The 22230-nt window shown below is 37.9% G+C and overlaps 1 protein-coding gene across 3 annotated transcripts in view; it reads left to right on the plus strand.

Annotated features, from left to right (window-relative positions):
* The window catches only part of dis3l2 (DIS3 like 3'-5' exoribonuclease 2), a 282451-nt gene that overhangs the window by 170501 nt on the left and 89720 nt on the right, over positions 1-22230 (plus strand). For all 3 annotated transcript variants that reach the window (XM_072572523.1, XM_072572522.1, XM_072572524.1), the window contains one exon: positions 17385-17464. In XM_072572523.1, coding sequence (XP_072428624.1) covers positions 17385-17464 — 80 coding nt within the window. The remainder of the gene's footprint in view (positions 1-17384; positions 17465-22230) is intronic.

A 22230-nucleotide genomic window follows, 5' to 3' on the forward strand; every position in this document is an offset into this window, starting at 1 on the left:
TTGACCCACAACTTTGTTGTATTTTGGGTTTTTTTGCCAAAATTGGGAAAACTGCCCCACAGAATAGTCAAGCAACAGCCTGATGTAGTCCTACTCTGAGAATCATTGTGCACAAGCAGAATCCCAGGCACCTCTATCACCGTACCTGTGTATATCCTGTCTCCCGGTTACCTTGGACCACCTCACCCCTCAGCTGATGAATAGTACTCCAAGTTGAACACCACTTGGAGGAAGCACTTTGGGTGGCACAGACACAATATAACCAATATGGATGTTTATAGGGTACTGCAACAAAACTCTCTCTAACCAAATCTGTGTCTCCTTTGCCCAGCATATCTCCACTTTACCAGCCCCATCAAGACTAGTTCAATACATAATGCAAAGGACATGTTAGGAGCAGCACCATGCATATTTTAAAATGATGAATTCCACCTGGTAAAGTTGGAGCGCATGTTGTTTGCATGCATAGCAACAGAAGCAGCATGTAGTAGGCAGAGCTAAATGATCCCACAAACAACAAATCCAAATTAAACTCTGTCGTCCTGCCAAAGTGTGGTGGACAATCAAACAACTCATTGGAGGAGAGACTATAGAAATATCCATAACCTCAACAATACAGAAACTCAGCAAATTTATGTCAAAGATGAGGTTGAAGTATTTTCATCTTCAGCTGGAAGTACTGAATGGAAGATCCATCTTGCCTTTCTGCTGAGGTCTTGAGCATCACAGACTGATCTTTGAGCATCACTCCACAGGATATCGAAAAACAACTGAAGATACTGCAAAGGCGATAAGCTTTGTGAACATTCCAGCAATAGTATTATCAATTTTTTATCAGAGGTTATAATCTTCGCGTAAGCAGTCACCTATTTAAGAAAGAGATAGAGTCATAGAGATGTACAGCATGGAAACAGACCCTTTGGTCCAACCTGTCCATGCCGACCAAATGTCCCACCTGCCAGCACCCGGCCCATATCCCTCCAAACCCTTCCTATTCATCTACCCATCAAAATGCCTCTTAAATGTTGCAATTGTACCAGCCTCCACCACATCCCCTGGCAGCTCATTCCATACACATACCACCCTCTGCGTGAAAAGGTTGCCTCTTAGGTCTCTTTTATATCTTTCCCTTCCCACCCTAAACCTATGCCCTCTAGTTCTGGACTCCCCAACCCCAGGGAAAAGACTTTGCCTATTTACCCTATCCATGCCCCTCATAATTTTGTAAACCTCTATAAGGTCACCCCTCAGCCCCCAAAGCTCCAGGGAAAACTGCCCCAGCCTGTTCAGCCTCTCCCTATAGCTCAAATCCTCCAACCCTGGCAACATCCTTGTAAATCTTTTCTGAACCCTTTCAAGTTTCACAACATCTTTCCGATAGGAAGGAGACCAGAAATGCACGCAATATTCCAACAGTGGCCTAACCAATATCCTGTACAGCCGCAACATGACCTCCCAACTCCGAAACTCAATACTCTGACCAATAAAGGAAAGCATACCAAACGCCGCCTTCACTATCCTATCTATCTGCGAATCCACTTTCAAGGAGCTATGAACCTGCACTCCAAGGTCTCTTTGGTCAGCAACACTCCCTAGGATCTTACCATTAAGTGTATATGTCCTGCTAAGATTTGCTTTCCCAAAATGCAGCACCTCTCATTTATCTGAATTCAACTCCATCTGCCACTTCTTAGCCCATTGGCCCATCTGGTCAAGATCCTGTTGTAATCTGAGGTAACCCTCTTCGCTGTCCACTACACCTCCAATTTTGGTGTCATCTGCATACTTACTAACTGTACCTCTTATGCTCGCATCCAAATCATTTATGTAAATGACAAAAAGTAGTGGACCCAGCACCGATCCTTGTGGCACTCCACTGGTCACAGGCCTCCAATCTGAAAAACAACCCTCCACCACCACCCTCTGTCTCCTACCTTTGAGACAGTTCTGTATCTAAATAGCTAGTTCTCCCTGTATTCCATGAGATCTAACCTTGCTAATCAGTCTCCCATGGGGAACCTTGTCGAATGCCTTACTGAAGTCCATATAGATCACATCTATTGCTCTGCCCTCGTCAATCTTCTTTGTTACTTCTTCAAATAACTCAATCAAGTTTGTGAGACATGATTTCCCAGCACAAAGCCATGTTGACTATTCCTAATCAGTCCTTGCCTTTCCAAATACATGTATATCCTGTCCCTCAGGATTCCCTCCAACAACTTGCCCACCACTGAGATCAGGCTCACTGGCCTATAGTTCCCTGGCTTGTCTTTACTGCCCTTCTTAAACAGTGGCACCATGTTTGCCAACCTCAAGTCTTCCGGCACCTCACCTGTGACTATCGATGATACAGATATCTCAGCAAGAGGCCCAGCAATCACTTCTCTAGCTTCCCACAGAGTTCTCGGGTACACCTGATCAGGTCCTGGGAATTTATCCACCTTTAACCGTTTCAAGATATCCAGCACTTCCTCCTCTGTAATGAGGAAGAATATCTTCTCTGATGATAGACTTTGAATTCTTTACCTCAGAGCCTGTTGAAACTATGTTGTTAATTGTATTCAAGGTTGAGAACAAGAGTTGTGAGGAAATGGCAAAATAGTGGTGTGGAGGATTATCAGATTAACTTTAATGTTAACTGAATAGTGGAATAGACTTGATGGGCCAAATGGCCCATTTGTCCTCCTAAGTCTTAGTCGAAGATAAATCTTAATCATACAAGATCGTGCAACTGTTTGTTTGCGTAAACGCTTTTGAGTATTAATAAAGCATTTTAAAATATGATCAGTTTTTGCCATTATTTTCTATAATCTCTTGAAACATTTGATAAGTAGACAGTTTACTTTTTTAGGTCAAAATGTGGCACTGGAAAAGAGCAGCAAGTCAGGCAACATCCGAGGACCAGGAGAGTTGAGATTTTGGCTATAGGCCCTTCATCAACTTATGTCTGAAATGTCAACTCTCTTGCTCCTTGGTTGCTGCCTGACCTGCTGTGCTTTTCCAGTGCCACATGTTTGACTCTGATCTCCAGCATTTGACATCTTCACTTTCTCTCAGTTTACTTTTTTTAACATACCTGAGTTATATATTCTGAATAATCCTATGTTTAAATTCTAGTCCTCATTGTGTTTGAAATTTTAACCTGAATGTCAAATGTAAGGCATGATCACTAAGTTAAATGAGTTCTTTTATTTTAGAATAATGAAATAAAGTATGATTGTAGGTAGTTTCTAATTCACTTTATTATTTGAATTTTTGTCTTCAGACATAGGATGAATAGATTATGATATTGTGACTGAATGTTTTGGTTGCTTACAGTCATACGACATGTGATCAGTCTGTAGCTGATTTAGTGAAGCAGTTAATCAAGCTGCTCTTTGTTGTCTTTATTTATCTTGTTGACCAGTTTTATATCTTCATTAAACCTGCTGGCATGTTCCTTTTGAACCAACAGCTGCTTGTTACTCAAAAAACGTACATCATCCATCTACTTAGAAATAAATCTAACCACCCTCAAAAGGTACTCTTTTCGACCCGTTTTTTTTTCATGAATTAAGAATCTTTTTGTTTCGGAACAGAGTCAGTGTGGGGAAACAAAGTATATTGAAACAAAGAGCCTTAGATAAAATGGAAGAGACTACTTGGTTTTTATCATTGAGAGGTCAGGAACCTGGAAGTGTAGATTTGAAACAATTGGTAGAAGGACTAGAAGGGAGTTAAAGAGAATATTTTCACCCTCAAGATGGAAAGCTCTTGAACTGACTTTCTTAAGTACTCTAGGATGTGGATTACCAAAACTTGGAGATTTATTGGTCTTAAATCCTATCAATTTCCCTAACATTGTTTCCCTACTAATATTGATTTCCTTTAGTTCCTCCCCTAGACCTTGTGTTCCCTTACATTTTTGGGATGTTTTTGTGTCCTCTCTTGTGAAGACAGAACCAAAATGTGTTTGATTGGTTTGCCATCTCATTGTTTCCCATTGTAACTTCTCCATCTCTGAGTGTAAGAGGCCTCCATTTGCCTTCATTGATCTTGCTCTCTTTACATATTCGTAGAAATTTTACAATTAATTTGTTTGTTCTCCACATGCTTAATCTCCTACTCTACTCACCCCCTCTTCAACAATTTCTTGAAATCTAAACTACTTCCAGTCCTTTGGTCAGCTGTTGTTTTGGGCCAATTTATATGCTCCATCTTTGGATCTAATACTATCACTGATTTCCCTTGTTAGCCATGGTCAGGCCACCTGTCCCTTTTTATTTCTGTATCAGACAGGAATTAACAATTGTCACAGTTCCTCCGTGCACACATCACATGGTACCCAGTCTAAGGTGGCCTGTTCTCTAGTTGATTTCTCAATATATTAATCTTGAAAATCATTTAGTACACACTTCAGATTCCTCCTCTGTGCCATTGCTACTGGTTTGTTTTGCTCAATCTATATGCAGATATAATTATAGCTGTACCTTTACTGCTGCCTGCACTGACTGCATAGCTCTTTCTTTGTCTGGTGTTCATCCAAACCATGCCTGCCTGTGGAGTCTTAGCCTGTAAAGTAGCCACCTCTGTATTTGCTATCCACAATACCTCCAGCCTCACTGATGTTCCAAAGTGTCCCAAGCTGCCACTGTAGTTCCAAAATTTGAGCTTAATACCATGGCCTTGAGCTTTGCTTTTATGACTTATCCCTTTAAATTAACCTTAATTGTCCTTAAAATCAAATACTGTAATTACTCTAGGGCCATTGTTCTCTGGTCTTCCGCGTTTGCAAACTATACATCCAGACCTGACAAATTATAACCAATACAAATTGTATAAATACTCAACCAACCTTACTCACCCAATCAGCTGCTGTATCTTGCCCTACTTTGTGGCATTCTTCCTAGACTGCTTCATTGCAATGCTGCTGCTGCAAGGGACATTTCCAAACTACTTTGCTGCGATCCTGGTGCAGCTGTCAGTTTTCAGTCTGCTTCACTGCAATGTTGCTGCAAGGGACACTTCCCAGATTGCTTCACTGTAGCGCTGCTGCAGAGGGACATATCCAAGACTGCTTCTTTGCAGTGTTGTGCAAGGGACACTCCCCATACTATTTCATTGCAAAAACTGTTGCAGAGGACATTTCCCAGATGGCTTTACTGTGATGATGCTATAGAGGACTTTCCCTGACTGCTTCACTGCAACATTGTTGCAAGGGACAGTGTTCCTACTGCTTCACTGCAATATTGGTGCAGAGGGCATTTCCCAAGCTGCTGCTTAGCAGTTTTCTGCAAGAGACACTTCCCATACTGTTTCACTACATTGGTGCTGTGGAGGAGATTTCCCAGACTGCTTCACTGTGATGCTGCTGCACAGGACATTTTCTCAGACTGCTTTACAGTCTGGAAATGATTTCTGATGAAGGGCGTTTGCTTGAAACATTGATTTTCCTGCTCCTCGGATGCTGCCTGACCTGCTGTGCTTTTCCAGCACCACTCTAATCTTGACTCTGACCTCCAGCATCTGCAGTCCTCACTTTCGCCTGCTTTACTGCAGTGTTGTGCAGGGGACACTTCCCAGACCGCTTCATTGCAATGCTGTTGCTGCGTCTGCAATGCATTTGCCAGACTGCTTCACTGTAATGCTGCTGCAGCAGGACACTTTTCAGACTGCTTTGCAATAATACTGCTGCAGGGCACACTTCCCACGGAAATGCTGCTGTGTTTTCCTGTAAAACAGGAATTAGAATAAATATATATGTTAAGTAATTTTATAACATATCTTCAAATATACAGAATCTTTATGTAACTATCAGTCCAGGTAGGAGATTGGTATGTTTGTGTAAGTAAACATGAAACCACAACAGTATACAAATATCCTACATATCAGGCCTAAGTCTCCACCCTGAGGTCAGGGTTGAAGAGGTTCGTGGGGTGTCTACAATAGTCCAGATCACTCCATTGGAAGTTTAAACTTCCTGGGAAATTCCAGTCTCTCTATGCCTGGACCTCCATGAGGTACTGACACATTTGTCCCATCTCTATCAATTCAGATATCAAAATATTTGAGCCAGTATTTCACTGAGGAAGTAACCAATTTATCAACAGATTCCATGGACATAATGTTGACCTCATAAGGAAACTTCTATGCAAGTACTTCACAATTAAGCTCGCATTATGCTTGTCAAGCATCCAATCAGCAGCTAATGTTTCACGTTAACAATTTCTTCCTTTGGTTTCTATAAATCAGTCATTATTGTCGAACCTTTGTTAAATGAGTTTTATAATAATCTAAAAGAATTTTTGTAATAAGAACATACATACTATTTCTGAGGATGCCTGAAATTGTAATACTGTAGTTTCATTCTAGTCTAGACATGCCTAATTATAGTTTGGTCCAATATCAAAACACGCAGTCTAATATTCTTATAGCGGCCAAAGTCCATACAGTTTAATTCACTGAGACTGAAGTATGCAATTACTTTGAAAGTTATAGATCTGTCAGTTACAAGTAATCATTTTAGATTTATGCTTGCACTGTATTTTGCCTGCACTTGTTATAGTTAGGATTGAAATCTTTCCTTTGAAATATATGTAATGCAGTTTTCACATTACAGTCTATTTGAATCCAGCCCAGATTACCTAGTCTGCCCTCTGTATTAGTTGAAGAGTACTCTGTGAAATAAATTTGTATTGTTTCAACTTAGTTCCTAACTAGAGAAAATTATGATGTCAGAGATTACAGAAACATGTCTTTCCCCAGGAGACGTGATTAAATGTAATATACAAGAATATAGTTTTTCTCTGGTATTTAACATACTTTCAAGCTCAGCTAGGAGCACAGTAAGTGCAAAATCTTTTGGGCATTTGATAGTACAAACCTTAGAGAGAGAGATATGTTGGTAAACCTTAGATCGAGTATTAACCAGGTCAAGCACAAGTTAAATTTTAAATAGTTACAATAATTTATGATACAGGAGAGAAAATGTGAAGGGGACTTAGTATAATGGTATTTTTGACTTTATAAATAGAGATATGGAGTTTTAAAATAAGGAAGTTACAAGGAACTTTGAACTCTTTCAAGTCACTAACAGGAATGAAATGAATGAAGTTGGATTTGGCATGATATGGGTGGTAGTACACCTCAGAGCTCTTTATTGGAGCTGAGCTTGTTTTCTATCTAACTCATGATTCAGGCACAGGTGTTAGAATTTACTAATGGTACAAATGTTAGTCGTATGACAAAAAACTTCTGTACAACACTTTTGGTCCTCAAAATTAATTGGTACATTTTCCTTTGGTTTCTACTTGTATCTTCATTAAAAAATGCCTGAAGGTATCTTCTGACAATTAAAAAGTGTTCCAGAAATTCAGGTTGTTGTTGCCTATTATTGTTAGCATTAAGTTATGATGAACCATTCCAGTTGAAAGACAATTTTGTTTAGCTAATGCCAAAAATTATGTTTCTATGCTCACCCTATTACTTTCTTAGCTGCTTGCTAACACAGAATCATATGCTGTGTAATCTTAATGTTTGTTTTTAGTCTAACCAAAGCTAGAAACCTCATTGAATCCCTCACTAAAATTGCTGAGTTCAGTTGCACTACTTATTTATTTCATGACATCATCTATTCTTCACCTGCCAGCGCAGATGAGACAAAATGCATACTTTGCTATCTCCAGCCTCAACTTGGCCAATATTCGTGTCTATTGGTTATCCAAGCTTCAATCTACACAAACTCTAATCTATTCAAATATTGTTGCCTATATTGTGTCCAACGTAAACCTGAATATCATTTCTAATCTTACCTCCTTTAAATGCATCTCATTCAAAATCTTTGTCATTTAGATGTCTCCTCATTTCACTACCTTTTATTTAAATAAAATATTATATCAAATTCTGACATGTTTAAAAACAATGCATGAAGTATGCAAAGCAGTCACTTTATTTGTTATTAGTAAATTGGACATGTCCAAAACAGTCTTTATAATTACTTAATGTCCATGGATGTAACGTTACCTTACTTCGAACATTGTAGAGAGTGTGGTGCTGGAAAAGCACAGCAGGTCAGGCAGCATCCGAAGAGCAGGAGAATCGACGTTTCAGACATCAGCCCTTCATCAGGGCTTATGCCCGAAACATCAATTCTCATGCTCCTCGGATGCTGCCTGACCTGCTGTGCTTTTCCAGTGCCATACTCTCGACTCTGATCTTCAGCATCTGCAGTCCTCACTTTCTCCTTATTTAAAACATTACTTATTCTGATATACAGGCAATGAAAATTTTCACAGAGTGAAGAGTTTTCTGTTCTGGCAAAACCAGCAATTCTTGCCATGTCTATAGACTCAATGGGAAGATAAATCCTGATATCATTTCGAAATCATAACTTAGGTGTGCTAGTGATCTAAATTTACATATGCTGATACATTAGAGTTGGGAATGTGAAGAAAAGTGTGTGATATACATATATGATCCTTTTTCCAAGTTTGTATTTCAAATTAGTGCCATATGTGTGTTGGCTTTTTTTAATGTGAAGGGGTCTGATAATTAATTAGGTCAGTCCCTTTGGAACCATAATTTCAAATCATTACGGGTCAGAGAGCAGATGACTAGAGGCCTCCTGGAGTGTGAATGAAAGTTTGTTTATATTGTGTGGTTTTACAACAAAAGAAGCAAAAAAGCATTCAGCAATTCGTTTAGCAGAAGCTGGGATGAGCATAGTTTTTTTTAACATTGAATTGAAAGCTCCTGAATTCAATTTAAATAAAAGCCTGACTGAAGTCAGAAGCGAGAATAGTTCCTCCTAGAGAAGCAAGTTTGTTCAGACTAGTTAAGGGAATAAGTTACCTTAGGGTAGGTTTCAGTTTGTGCAAACTTTCAAACTAGGCGTGTTTTGTTAGAAGTCTGCATTGGTTATTCAAAGTTGAGGAAGTCTTAAGGTCTCAGTGATATGAGGGCTGAAGGAAAAGATTTCACATCTCCCAGGACAGCAGTTGACAGGGAAAGTCAGTCAAGTCAGATCTATGGATAGGTCAGGGAAAAATACCATTTATTCTTTTTTGTGCTTATGAAAGTGTTAGAGAGTAGACTTTGTTTTTCTGTGTTCTGAAATCTTCCGAACAGCATTATATTTAGATATTTACCTTTTATTTTTTCTTGCATGATAAACTTTTATTGTGAAAACAATATCTGCAGCATTTTACATTTGTATCTCAAATTGCCACATTAACTTAAAGAATAAATTATGATCTGTCAAACCAGTTTGCATTCTGGGTTCTTGATTTGTTCAGTAGTAAAATCAGCTGGAATCATAATGGGTAACCATGATGCCAGACTGAATATAACTGCTACAAAACAAAGCAAAAAACTGTATTTTATTCCAATTCATTTGCTTCAAAATTAAAAGAATATTTCTATAAATTTTTAAATAGGAAACTCATACATAAATATTAAGTGTTCATATTTAATATCTACCTTTGAACAAAAGTGCTTTAGCCTGAGGAAGGTTTTCCAATTTATATTGGGCCAGTTTCTCTCAGTTTTTATTATATAAAACACATGATAAATCTCAGACGTTTTGACCTCTTTTAGTTCTTTTTCACATACTTTGAAAATTATTGGTCTCTTCCATACCAATTTCCTATCTGAAGTGAACTTGCATTTGTAGTTCTGCTTTGACTTGCTTTCACCATTATTACTGAAGTTTATATGTTCTGAAATCTTGGCCATACTCAGATGTATTAAACTTCATATATTCTGTGAGAAAGCTATATTTTTTAAACATTGAAATATATGAAAACAATACAATGTTAACAAGTTAGCTCTAAATTGTCTTGGCATTCAGAAATTCTGTTCTAGTACTAATGCAGAGTTAAGATTGTTTTCTTACTGCAAATTAGTACCACTGAGTTGGTTTCCTGTTTATTTGGGTATTACAATACAGCGCAGGCTGAATTAAAACTTCCACACAGTATGAAAAGAATGTAGGCAAGCATTTAGTGGTTTATTCTGATTTCTGTCCATGTGCCCTTTTCCTGGGAACAAATTCAATTTAAGAATGAGAACTTGAAATCATCTCTATAAATGATAGATGAGCTTCTGTCGTTTTTAAAATACACTTGTTACATCTGAGAATCTGAACATAAATTTAACTTAATGCACTCTGTTTTTCAACTGCAGTTTTATTGTGTGGCTAAGTGGCACGTGATATGACCTTAACGTCAACTTAAGCCATGCTGGAGACTACCCCTGCTGGTGATGTGGAATAGCTCAAACAATACCACTTTCAGTAATGCCCTGATGTGAATAGCTATTTTGTTTAGTTTTCAAAAGAATAAAATTGATTTTGGCACCTCATTCCACCCATTGCCAAGAAATGGTGGTTTCCCAGTAACTCAGAGGATGAAAGTTTTAAATAATGAAGCAATGGCTTTTGAACATGTTGTAAATTTCTTAACATAATCATATTAAAGTTTATCACAATGGCTGTTGCTTTTCTAACATTATATTGGCAGTTGTTTTGATCTTTAACTGATTGATAACTTGCGTTTTGTGGTGTAGCCAAGCATTATATTATGTAGGGATAATTAGAAATGTTGAAGCTTTTGTTCAATGCCGCATAGAGCAATGTGGTCATGAGAACTAACTGGGGTGCCATTATTTCCAGGTAATGAAACTGCATCACTTAAACACATCTTAGATTAGCAATGCTACAGGAAATAAAACCCTGACCAAGCTCTTGTACACTCAATTCAGTTGAAATAAATAGTACTAACTAGCCATTAACAAGTTTAATACTTGAAAGTTTATTTTTATGATCCTTTATTAGATTTCCTAAAGGTGGCAGTTGAAAAATCTAGTTTATTTAATCTAGTTTATTTTTAGTTATTCTTCAGATCTTTTTCCAAGGAAAATTATTGAAAATTCCTCGATAGAGGAATATAAAAAATAAGTGGTGTTACTAACAAAGCTACAATGTTCATAGCAGGAATATGTTTTTTTAGTGAAATGCAAGACAACTTGAAATATGATACAATAAGCAATTAAGGTGTATGAGGTTATTTAAATTTCAACTTTCAAATCTTGAGTATATACAGAAAACTCAAGGTAGATAATTGACCACATTACTTAAAATGAAAGATTCTGTTTACATTTGATGCATAATTCTAAAGTTCAAATTTTGGTAAATTCTGATTGCAATTTTAAGTTTAATAAACCTCTTTTCACAACAAATAATAGTCGATTCAGCAAGATCACATGGACTCTGTGTAATTCTGAACATGTTTGTGTGTTTGTTTTGTATGCAGAAAGAAGAACACACTTAAAGAATAAAAAATTTCATTCATGGAAGAAAATATAGGAATTTTATGAAGAAATGCTTGATAAAACCAAACTATAAAATATTAAACTTATTTATTTTTCTGTTGGGGTTCTGTAAATTGTCTCAATATATCTTCAGTCTGATTCCCAGGGTCATATTAAGTTATGTTCTGAGATACTGAGTGGCTGGATTAATAATGATTTCTGAAGTTTCTACAGAATTTAGGCAGCCATTTTAAGCCAGTAAAGAATGTCAGCACCAAAATATTTTGATCTCATTCTAACTATTTATGAGATAATAAGCTTTGCTAGTTAATTTAACTCTGTGTCTTATCTTCCTTGAACATTTAATGGGTGGGAACAATTTCTTCCAATCTACTCTGTGCAGACCCCTCATGATTCTGGATATAAGTTTGCATGTTGAGCTGGAAGATTTGTTTTCAGACGTTTCATCGCCATACTAGGTACTAGGTAACATCATCAGTGAGCCTCTGGTGAAGCACTGGTGTTATGGCCCTCTTTCTGTTTAGGGGTTTAGGTTTCCTTGGGTTGGTGATGTCATTTCCTGTGTTGATGTCACTTCCTGTTCTTTTTCTCAGAGGGTGATAGATGGGATTCAAATATGTGTTTGTTGATAGAGTTCCGGTTGGAATGCCGTGCTTCTAGGAATTCTTGTGCATGTCTCTATTTGGCTTGTCTTAGCATGGATGTGTTGTCCCAGTCAAAGTGGTGTCCCTCCTCATCAGTATGTAAGGATACTAGTGATAGCGGGTCATGTCTTTTTGTGGCTAGTTGACATTCACGTATCCTGATGGCTAGCTTTCTGCCTGTTTGTCCAATGTAGTTTTTGTTACAGTTCTTGCAAGGTGTTTTGTTTGTTGGCTGTATAGGGTCTTTTAAGTTCATTAGCTGCTGTTTTAGTGGGTTTGTGAGTTACCATGATGCCAAGGGGTCTGAGTAGTCTGGCAGTCATTTCTGAGATGTCTTTGATGTAGGGGAGAGTGGCTAAAGTTTCTGGATGCGTTGTGTCTGCTTATTTGAGTTTGTTGCTGAGAAATCGACGGACTGTGTTCATCGATGCTGCAGTGTATGGTGCCTCATTGAAATAATGTTTTAATGTGGCTTCATTTGTTGGTGTTGGGATGATTGCTTCAGTAGCTCAGTATTTGGTCTGTATGTGTTGTTTTCTTGAAGACGCTGGTTTGAAGTTGCCCATTGACTGTTTGTTCTATTCTGACATCTGGGAATGGCAGCTTGTTGTGGTTTTCCTCCTCTTTTGTGAACATTATGCCAGTAAGAGTATTATTGATGGTCTCGAAGGTTTCCTCTAATTTGTTTCATTTCGTAATGACAAAAGTATCTTCCACGTAGTGGACCCAAAGTTTGGTTTGGATGGTTGGCAGAGCTGTTTCTTCGAATCTCTGCACTGCTGCCTCTGCTAAGAACCCTGATATCGGTGATCCCATGGGTGTTCCATTGATTTGTCTGTAGGTTTTGTTGTTGAAAATGAAGTGGGTGGTAAGGCATAGGTCGACTAGCTTGATAATGTTGTCCTTGCTGATGAAGTCGGTGGTGTCTGCTGTATGTGTCCTTGGTTCTTCTAACAGTGTAGTCAGTGTTTCTTTGGCCAGGTTGATGTTGATGGATGTGACAGGGCTGTTACGTCAAAGGAGACCATAACTTCATCCTCTTCTATCTTGGTGTCTTTGGTGTTCAGGAATTCTTGGATGGAGTGGCGTGATTCTTTACTAAGTGTTTTAGTCTTTGGTGTAATATTCATCAAAAAGTGCAAAAGTTACATCATTGTCTATGTGGAATGCTACAGAAGAGCCTTCCTCCTGGCTGAAAAATATCTATTCACCAATATTCTGTCTCATTCTTTCAAATAGTTGTGTATCTGTGTTTGTTTGGTCCTTTATTATTCCATGAGCTAAAAGTTTGCTCATATGTCTTTTGTGCAGTGCTGTATCTGATGTCTTTAAGAAGTCTATATACACCACATTAGCAGCATTGCCCACTGTTATCCATGTTGGCTTTTCTTGATTGACCTCCACTTGTCCATGCGAAGTTTAGTTTTCTCCTGAATTATTGTTTCTAAATGTTTGCCCCACACTAGAATTAAATATACTCGTCGTAAATGCTGAGCTTATCCTTTTATCTACTTGCATTGAAAAAGGCGCACACTATGCATGTCAGCTAAGAGTTGAATTTTCTCTGCCTTCTCTGTCCACTGTTTATTCCTCAAGTAATGCGTTCTCTTTTTCTGTATTGAGATTTATATGAATATAGATCATTCAGCACAATGATTGTTGTATTTGAGGGCAGGTAATATATTTTTCCTCAATACAGATGAAGAATATTGAAAATTTAGATGAAAGCCAGTAATTTTCCCTGAAAGAAGAAAAAGTGCATTTCTTTCTTACTGTGATCATCATAGTACAGCAAACATTTTATTAACCGGCAACAATGGACCAGGAGGGTGCTGGTTGATCAAATATTCCAGTTGATCAGAAGGTCCACATAATCAATGTAAAAACCCACACTAAGTAGAAGAAATGTAATGCAGGGATGTAAATATTACTGCTTTACTTAATTTACAGCATAAATCACTTAATAATGCAACCTTGCCGTCAATAAAACTTATTGATAGACAGCCTTTTCATTCACACACTCAACTGATTACATGGACGTCATGGAGATCACAATAATATGGTGAATGTCCGGTTTTTGAGGTATATAAATTTTGGTGTTTTTCGAGAGTGCCAATTCATAAGGTGCCAGTTAAAACAACTGTGCTATACTTGATAACCAGTTGAATTTGAAGAGCAGTTGTCAGTAGGCAAAGATGGCAGCTGACTTCACTTATCAAGGCTCTCAATTGGCAGCATTTAATCAAAATTACTTTAACCAATGCTGTTATTCTTCACAACATTGAGATATCAGTCAAATATAGTATCCATTTAAGAATTGTCTTATATGATAAGATAACTTTTGACTTCCATCACTACCTTGTGACTTATTACCCCATTTGCCTTTGACTGGCAGTGAACTCCAACACTGTCTTATATGAAGATTTACAACTTTTGGAAAATACTTGTGTGTGGTGCATTAAGAACTAAATGCAACAGTGGAAAGAGAGATTTGATTACATTTCATTCATGTGAACTTGATGTAAACTATCATAATTAGGTTGGTACATAAAAGTGTATTATTGGCCCAAAAAGGTCATGTGTATTGCACATATAATAATAACATGGTTTGCAGTGTGGCTTGATCTCAGTGCTTTATATTTGCAGCACCAGCAATGCAGGCTAGAATATCGTTCAAAACTGAGACAAGAATAGCAATATCCATGTAATATGGAGGAGTCACAGAGTGGGATAAATCATAAACTGGTTTTCCATTCTGCTTGGTTTGTTTATTTGCTACCCACACATTAATTGTTTATCATCCACATCTTTAATGTTTAGAACAGAAGAGCATGAAATGAAGTGGGAATGGGTGGAAGGAAAGGTAACCATTGGGTTGCAAACCTGATAGGAAGTGTTTTTTGAACTTTTAAAACTATATTGTTGTTCCTTCACTTTTGTTGGGTCAAAAAGTAAAACTCCCTTCCTAACAGTCCTCTGGGTGTACTTGCACCAGATGGACTGTAGTTGTTCAAAAAAGTGACTCATGATATCCATTTAAAGACAACTAAGGTTATGTAACTGGCTATACCACTTATGCTGACATACCACAAAAGAACAAACAAAAGTTTCAGCCTGGATCGCCTATTTATTCATGGTTTTGTGTAGGTATAAGAAGTTCCCAAAATCTGAAGGCTATCTATGAGCAGGCAATGAAGAGAAAACTTGCTAAGGAAAAGCATTAGAAGCTATTATTAAGGACATTATAACATAGCCTTTGAACTAATATCTTGTACTGTAGATAAAGGGGAATCAATAGATAATGTGTACTTAGATTTCCAGAAGGCATTTGATCAAATATGACATCAAAGGTTTCTTGCAGAAATTAAAAGCTTGTGATATAAGGGATAACGTTTTAGCATTGATAGAAGATTGGTTGACTGCCAGGAAGCTGAGAGTAGGAAGACATTTCTCTTTTTTTGGGTAGGCAGGAAATCATGAATGGTGTGCCACAAGGATCAATGGCAGGACCTCAACTCATTGCAGTTTGCATAAATGACTTGGATGAAGGGACCAAAGGTATGGTAGCTATACTTGCCACAATAGGTGGAAAAGTGAATTGTAAAGAGGATGTAAGGAACCTGGAAAGGCATATAGGTAGGTCATAAGTAAGTAGACAAAGACCTAGCAAATTAGGTACAATGTGAGAAAGTGTGAAGTTGTCCCCTTTGACAGAACAAATTAAAAGCAATATATTGTCTAAATGGTGAGAGGATGCAGAGTGTCCTAGGTGTCCTCGTGCATGAATCACAGAAGATTAGTATGCAGGTACAGCAAGTAATCTGGAAAATTAATAGAATTATATTTTATTATGAGGGGGATTGAATGCAAGAGTAAGGAGGTCATTGCTTTAGTCATACAGGATGTTGGTGAGAACATATCTGGGATATTGAGTACAGTACCAATCATCGTCCTTCTGGAAGGATGTTACTGCATTGGAAGCAATTCAGAGAAGGTTTTCTTGACTAATACATGGGATGAGCATATTGCCTTTTGAGGAAAATCTAGACAGGCTATGCCTGTATCCTCTGCAGTTTAGAAGAGTGAGAGGCAACTACATTGAGAAAAGTTTGAATATAAAGAGAAGATTCTTATTTATTCCAATAATAATTTCCATTTATGCAAACACAGGAACAGGAGTAGGGCACTTAACCCCTCAAGTCTTTTTGTACTATTGAGTGAGAGCAAGACCAGTTGATGATTGAAATCCATACATGGCATCATAAATGGAGTGAACATTCCCAAGTTTCCTGCGTTAAAATAATCAATTAAGAAATAGAGACTGAGCTAAAAGATGAGCTAGTTGTTTCGTCAGACTTGGTTTTAAATTGATATCCTTAAAGGAAGAGAGATAAGTGGGGAGGGTTAGATGGGGAATTTCAGATCTTAGGACCAAAACAGCTGAATGAACAGATGGCAGTTGCTTGGGCAATAAAAGTCAGGCATGCACAAGAAGCTAGAAATGGAAGTACACAAAGTTTTCCATGGGTACAGGGCTTAAGAACATTACAAAGATGTGATTGTTGATAGATTGGAATGCCAGGATTAGATTTTTAAATCTGAAATATTTGTAAATTGTGGCAAGCAAAGGACTAAAGAAAAAAGAGACTTGACATAGATTAGGGTGTAGGTAACCAGGATTTGGCTGAGCTCACATGTTTGTAGGATGGAAGATGGAAGAGCATTGGAATAATTAATTCTGGAAATAACAAGCATAGATGAGGATCTCATCAACAGATGAGCTGAAGCTGAGTGCCTGAGGTGATATAATTTTGATTAAGATTTTGTAAGGTTGCAAATTTGAACGTTGTACCACAAATTGCCATAGATTTCTGAGGCAACTTATTTTGTGACAATAGTGTCTCTTAATTGGAGCTCTTCATCATTAATAGTTTGTGCTAGTGTCTTCTATCATTTACAGCTCTTGCATATTGCAAACAAATTCAAAGGTTAAGTCTCAGTGGTTCTGCTTTTCTGATATGTTGATTAAGCCATTTCTTTCAGAGATGGAGACTGTATAACATTTAATGTAGTAGGAAGAGTACCTCTATTTTTAATTATTGTGTTGTAGAGTCCTTTCATTTCATAGATTAGAATCATAGAATCCCTACAGTGTGGGAAGAGGCCATTTGGCCTATTGGATCTGCATTCACCCTCCGAAGAGCATCTCACCCAGATCCAGACTCCCACTCTATCCTTATAACCCTGTATTTGTCTTAGCTAAACCACCTAGCCTGTATTCTATGGAGCAATTTACCATGACCAATCTAGCTTACCTGCCGTGAGGCAGCAGTGCTAACTACTGAGCCGCCATGCCCATCAGAACTGAAAGCATTTCTTTATTTTAATTTGTAGAATTAATCCAGTGCCGTTGAATGTGTCCCTCTTTTACAGTCGAAGATCGCTTTCACTTTGGATACAGAGACGGGAATGCCTCAAGGATGTTACATCTATCAGTATAAGGACAGCAATAAGTAAGTTAGTCTTTTTGGAAGTGCTACTAGCAGTATTTATCTATGTTTTAATCAGCTTTCAATCTCTACATTGTATATGTTGAAACAGCAGATGATACAAATTGACAAAAGTATGTAAGTCTTCATTTTGCACTTGTCCTCTTTCTGAGGGATGTTCATAATATGTACTAATGTAACAAGTTACAGTTATTATAAGTTTTTATACTTATTTTATTAACTTTGATAAAGATGAATCAAATAGTTTAGTCTGCAAAGTTGACAGTTACATGATTGATATTGTGATTTATGACCTATGATCAATGTTAGTTTTTGCAAAAAGGTAAATTTGGGATGAAGGGGTACATTCTGGGGCAATTTTGAATGTTAACTTTGGTCCACTGAATTAATTATCATGGGAGAATCCAAGGTACAATGTGAAGCACTGTGCTAGAGAAAGAAACCTGATGGGAGTGTTTGCCTGAATTAGCTTCCAGTGTAGACCCACAGAATGGCATTTAAAGATCTACGTGATGATTCATGATCCTGTTCATGGGAAATTTGTGGTCCTCATCAACTTGCAAAGAAGGTTTTAATTCTTCCTTTTGAATGTTGAATGCTGCTTTTTCTCCTGTCTTAAACTTGGCCATATGTATTATAGCTAATAAATAAATAAACTGCATAAGACAGTAGAAGTAATTTTGGCCATCTTCTTGAAAGACAGTTTTACAAACATCTGCTCATGTTTAAAGAGAGAGAGGGCAGGCTACTACAAGAATTATAATTGAATACTCTGGCACCTGCTTCAGATACTGGTTGTCCACGCCTGCAGAAAATACCTCCTTCCCTTGTTTCCTCCCTGTTAACTGATCCAGAAATGTGTAATCCAGATGGATGTAAATAGATTTGTTGTATGAAGCCTTCTGCCTTCCTGAAATCTGTATAGCGGCATAAGATTTGGAGCATTTAATCAAAAACCTGAGACAAGTTTAGTAAAACAAGAACAACTGCTATGTTCGAAATACAATTGATATTTCCAGTCATTAGTTGACTAGCTTTGGCAACAAAAAAATGTTCCATTGTAGATTTTAAGTTTTGTAGAGTGCCAAGACAGTACAACATACTGCATTCACTATGGAAAACACAACCCTGGTGTTATTTCACACAAACTGGAGTTTTTTTTAAATATGCTGAAAAATGTGTTGCTGGAAAAACGCAGCAGGTCAGGCAGCATCCAAGGAGCAGGAGAATTGATGTTTTGGGCATAAGCCCTTCTTCAGGCTTATGCCTGAAACGTCGATGCTCCTGCTCTTTGGACGCTGCCTGACCTGCGCTTTTGCAGCAACACATTTTCAGCTCTGATCTCCAGCATCTGCAGTCCTCACTTTCTCCTTTTTTTTAAAAATATGTAGGTTCCAGTAAAATAATTTTTCTAGAACAATAATTCTTGTTACCACTTTGATTTTGTAGCTTACCCGAATATCACTTCTTAATGTAGTCCTCTTGATAAGTCAGGAAAACTTTTAAATGCAAATAATGAAGAATTTATTGAAAATTTTCCCACAAAGATATTTATTTCTGCATTTCTCCTGTAATATTTAGACCATGTGTTTTGTTTTTTTTTTGTCAAGAAAAAAACATGAACGCAGTATTCATTATATTCATTACTGTTTGAAAGTTCTTCGGGTTTAATAGTATGCATAACGGACCAGAGTCAGTCTGTGGTGAACAAGCATCTATTCAAACCGTGGTCAGTTGGACAAAAATATTCGTGGACAGTGTTTTGCAAATTCTGGCTTCAACAAGAACAATGCATCTCCATTTGGAATTACGGGAGAGAAATATTGGGTCCAGATTTTGTGTAGATAATCAGATAATCATGGTGAGGTTAGTGGCACTCGCTAATGGAGTAAATCAGAAAACAGTCCTTGGCAGCTAACAGTAACAATTGTGTGCAGCTTAGCCCAGAAATCCCCTGTTGCTGTCATAAATAGCCCATTTCTATAGAGGAAATACTGTATCAGTTTTCACTGATAGATATGTCACTGAAATCAATACGGTGGTATGAATTCAGAGCAAAGTGGAAGAAAGCGTTTTTTGCATTCAGAAGTATGTGATTTGTTTTAAGTGTAATAAATGACAATTAATACCACACTCTAGCCTTAATGATGTAATCTTATGTGTCAAATCCCATTCCTTCAGATTTTTATTATTAGAGATTATCAAAAATCATAGAATCTCTGTAGTGTTAGAACAGAGCCCAGCAAGTCCATACTGACCCCTTAGAAGAGCATCCCACCTCGACGCACACCACTCCCCTCCCCCACCCCAACCCCCATCCTATCCTTGTAACCCAGCATTCTCCATGGCTAATCCACCTAGTCTGCATATCCCTGAACACTACGGGCAATTTAGCATGGCTGATCCACCTAACCTGCACATCTTTGGACTGTGGGAGGAAACCAGAGCATCTGAAGGAAACGCATGCAGATGGGAAGAATGTGCAAATTCCACACAGTCAGTCGCCCACAAATGAAATCAAACTGTGAGGCAGCAGTGCTAACCACTGAGCCACCGTGCCATGCCTCATGTAAACATAATGGAACGAGAAGATCGCTATGGAGCTGGTGGGTTCTGAACGAAAGGAAAGATACTTGACAACAATGTTCTGCTTCACTCATGAGCAAACACCGATGGCTGATGTGGGAGCAGTACAGTGGAAAACCACTCAGCCTGCAAAGAAAAATTACCAAGGAAGCTCTCTATATTTTTACTTTCTCTTTCTCCTATGTCTCAATTCGATTTTTCTTTCTCCTCTCCTCCACACTGTGTATACAAATTTACTTTGATTTAAATATTTTGACTTACATTTCTGAATGACCCTGCATGTCTCAGTGAGGATTCTTCATTCTGGTTGAGGAGACATGCTTTCTGTCCTGCTCATACTTGTCCCAGTTCCTAAGGGGTGCCATGTTGTTTCAAGTATCCAATAATCATATATTTCCCTGTGAAACGTCTGTGGGACGCTGTAAGCATTGCTGACAGCAAATGCCATTCGTTTGCCCCTTCCTTTGAAATTTAGATCACTGCTTCTGTCATTCATACTAATGAAGCAATCTTGCACAGGGCATGTACTTCCAGGTCACATCATACACCCCACTACTGCAATCTTTGGTCATGAAGTTCTTTTAACATTTATCATTATGAGTTGTTGTGTCGACCGTTCCCATTTAATTTTGCTGTATGATTCGACAGAGTACAACTTCAGTTCCTAACTACTAACTTGCCTGATAGTGAGTTTCTGAAGTCTAACAGTTTAGTCGTTATTTTGTATACTCAAAAAAAAGTCTGTCTCCTAATTATGGGTAATGCCACAGATGAGTTAGTAGTTGTATATGGATCGATAAACAAAGATGGAGATGTAGTCCAGAATTTTGCAGCATTAAACCCCCTTTAACTATAAGTTAGTGAGTAATGCCATAGAAGATCTTATGTATATGTACATCGCAACTAATCATGTTATTTATAAACCTGGATCAAATTTTTTTCCAATATGCACAGATGGAAAGCAACTTAAGAAAAGTATGGAAACTGTTTTTAATATGCAGGAAACACAATTAAACTATCAAACTACAGGAAAAATTGTGTTGTACAGGAAATGTCTGATCAAGAGAATGGTTACTGGCACTTACATTCAGCTCAAATATACAGAGTTCATATTTGGGTGATGCAAATCTATGACTCTGGAAGGCTAATCTCTGAAAAGGAGTAGTCCAAGTTTTACTGCAATTGTTACTTTATTAAAGTTTTGCCAGGATCAAAATCCTGTTCCAGACCAAACTATTTTGTTCACAAAATTACCATTTATTTGACCCCTAACTGAGATTCAAACTCCATACCCTCTATTACCAATTCCACCTCCAAAACAACATCCAGTCCCTCCCCTACTTCAACTCATCTGATAGTTTAAATCGTCTGTCATGCGTTTGTCTCCTTCTCAACTATTTCATTAAACAAAAAATGAGGAACTGCTGGAAATCTGAAACACCAATAAATTGCTGGAAAAATTCAGCACGTCTGGCAGCATCTGTGGAGAGAAAGCAGAGTCAACTTTTCAGATCCAGACCTACTGAGTTTCTTCAGCAATTTCTGTTTTATTGTTCACCCATTTAGCTCATCATTAGCCACCCTTCGTAACCTTCATTTCCATCCAAAATCGACTGATATCTGACTCATCCAAAACCAGAATCCTTGATGACCTTGATTCCTGGCCCTCTAATACAAAAGCCAACATACAGTGGGAAATCCCATGTATTGGCTAGATGGATGTGGCCATGATTTTGGAAGGTGCTGTTTGAGGATCTTTTTGAATTTTTGCCGTGCATCTTGTAAATAGTACACATTGAGCACTCTGCTGCTGAGAATTGGCGGTGGAGGGGGTGGATGCTTGTGGATGTGCCAGTCAAGCAGAATGCTTTATTCTGGATGGTGTCAAGCTTCTTGAGTGTTGTTGTGACTGCACCCATTCAGACAAGTGGGGTGTATTCCATCATACTTCTGACTTGTGCCATATTGTTGGACAGACTTTGAGGAGGCAGGAGGTGAGTTACTCACCACAGTATTCCTCACCTTTGACCTGCTCTTGTATCCACTATGTTTGTATGGTAGGTCCAGTTGAGTTTCAAGTCAAAGGTAACCCCAAAGATGTTGTTAGTCAGGGATTCAATGATGGTAATACCATTGAATGTCAAGTGATGGTGGTTAGATTGTTTCTTATTGGTGATGGTCAT

Source organism: Chiloscyllium punctatum, chromosome 6, assembly GCF_047496795.1.
Source record: "Chiloscyllium punctatum isolate Juve2018m chromosome 6, sChiPun1.3, whole genome shotgun sequence".
Lineage (NCBI taxonomy): Eukaryota > Metazoa > Chordata > Chondrichthyes > Orectolobiformes > Hemiscylliidae > Chiloscyllium > Chiloscyllium punctatum.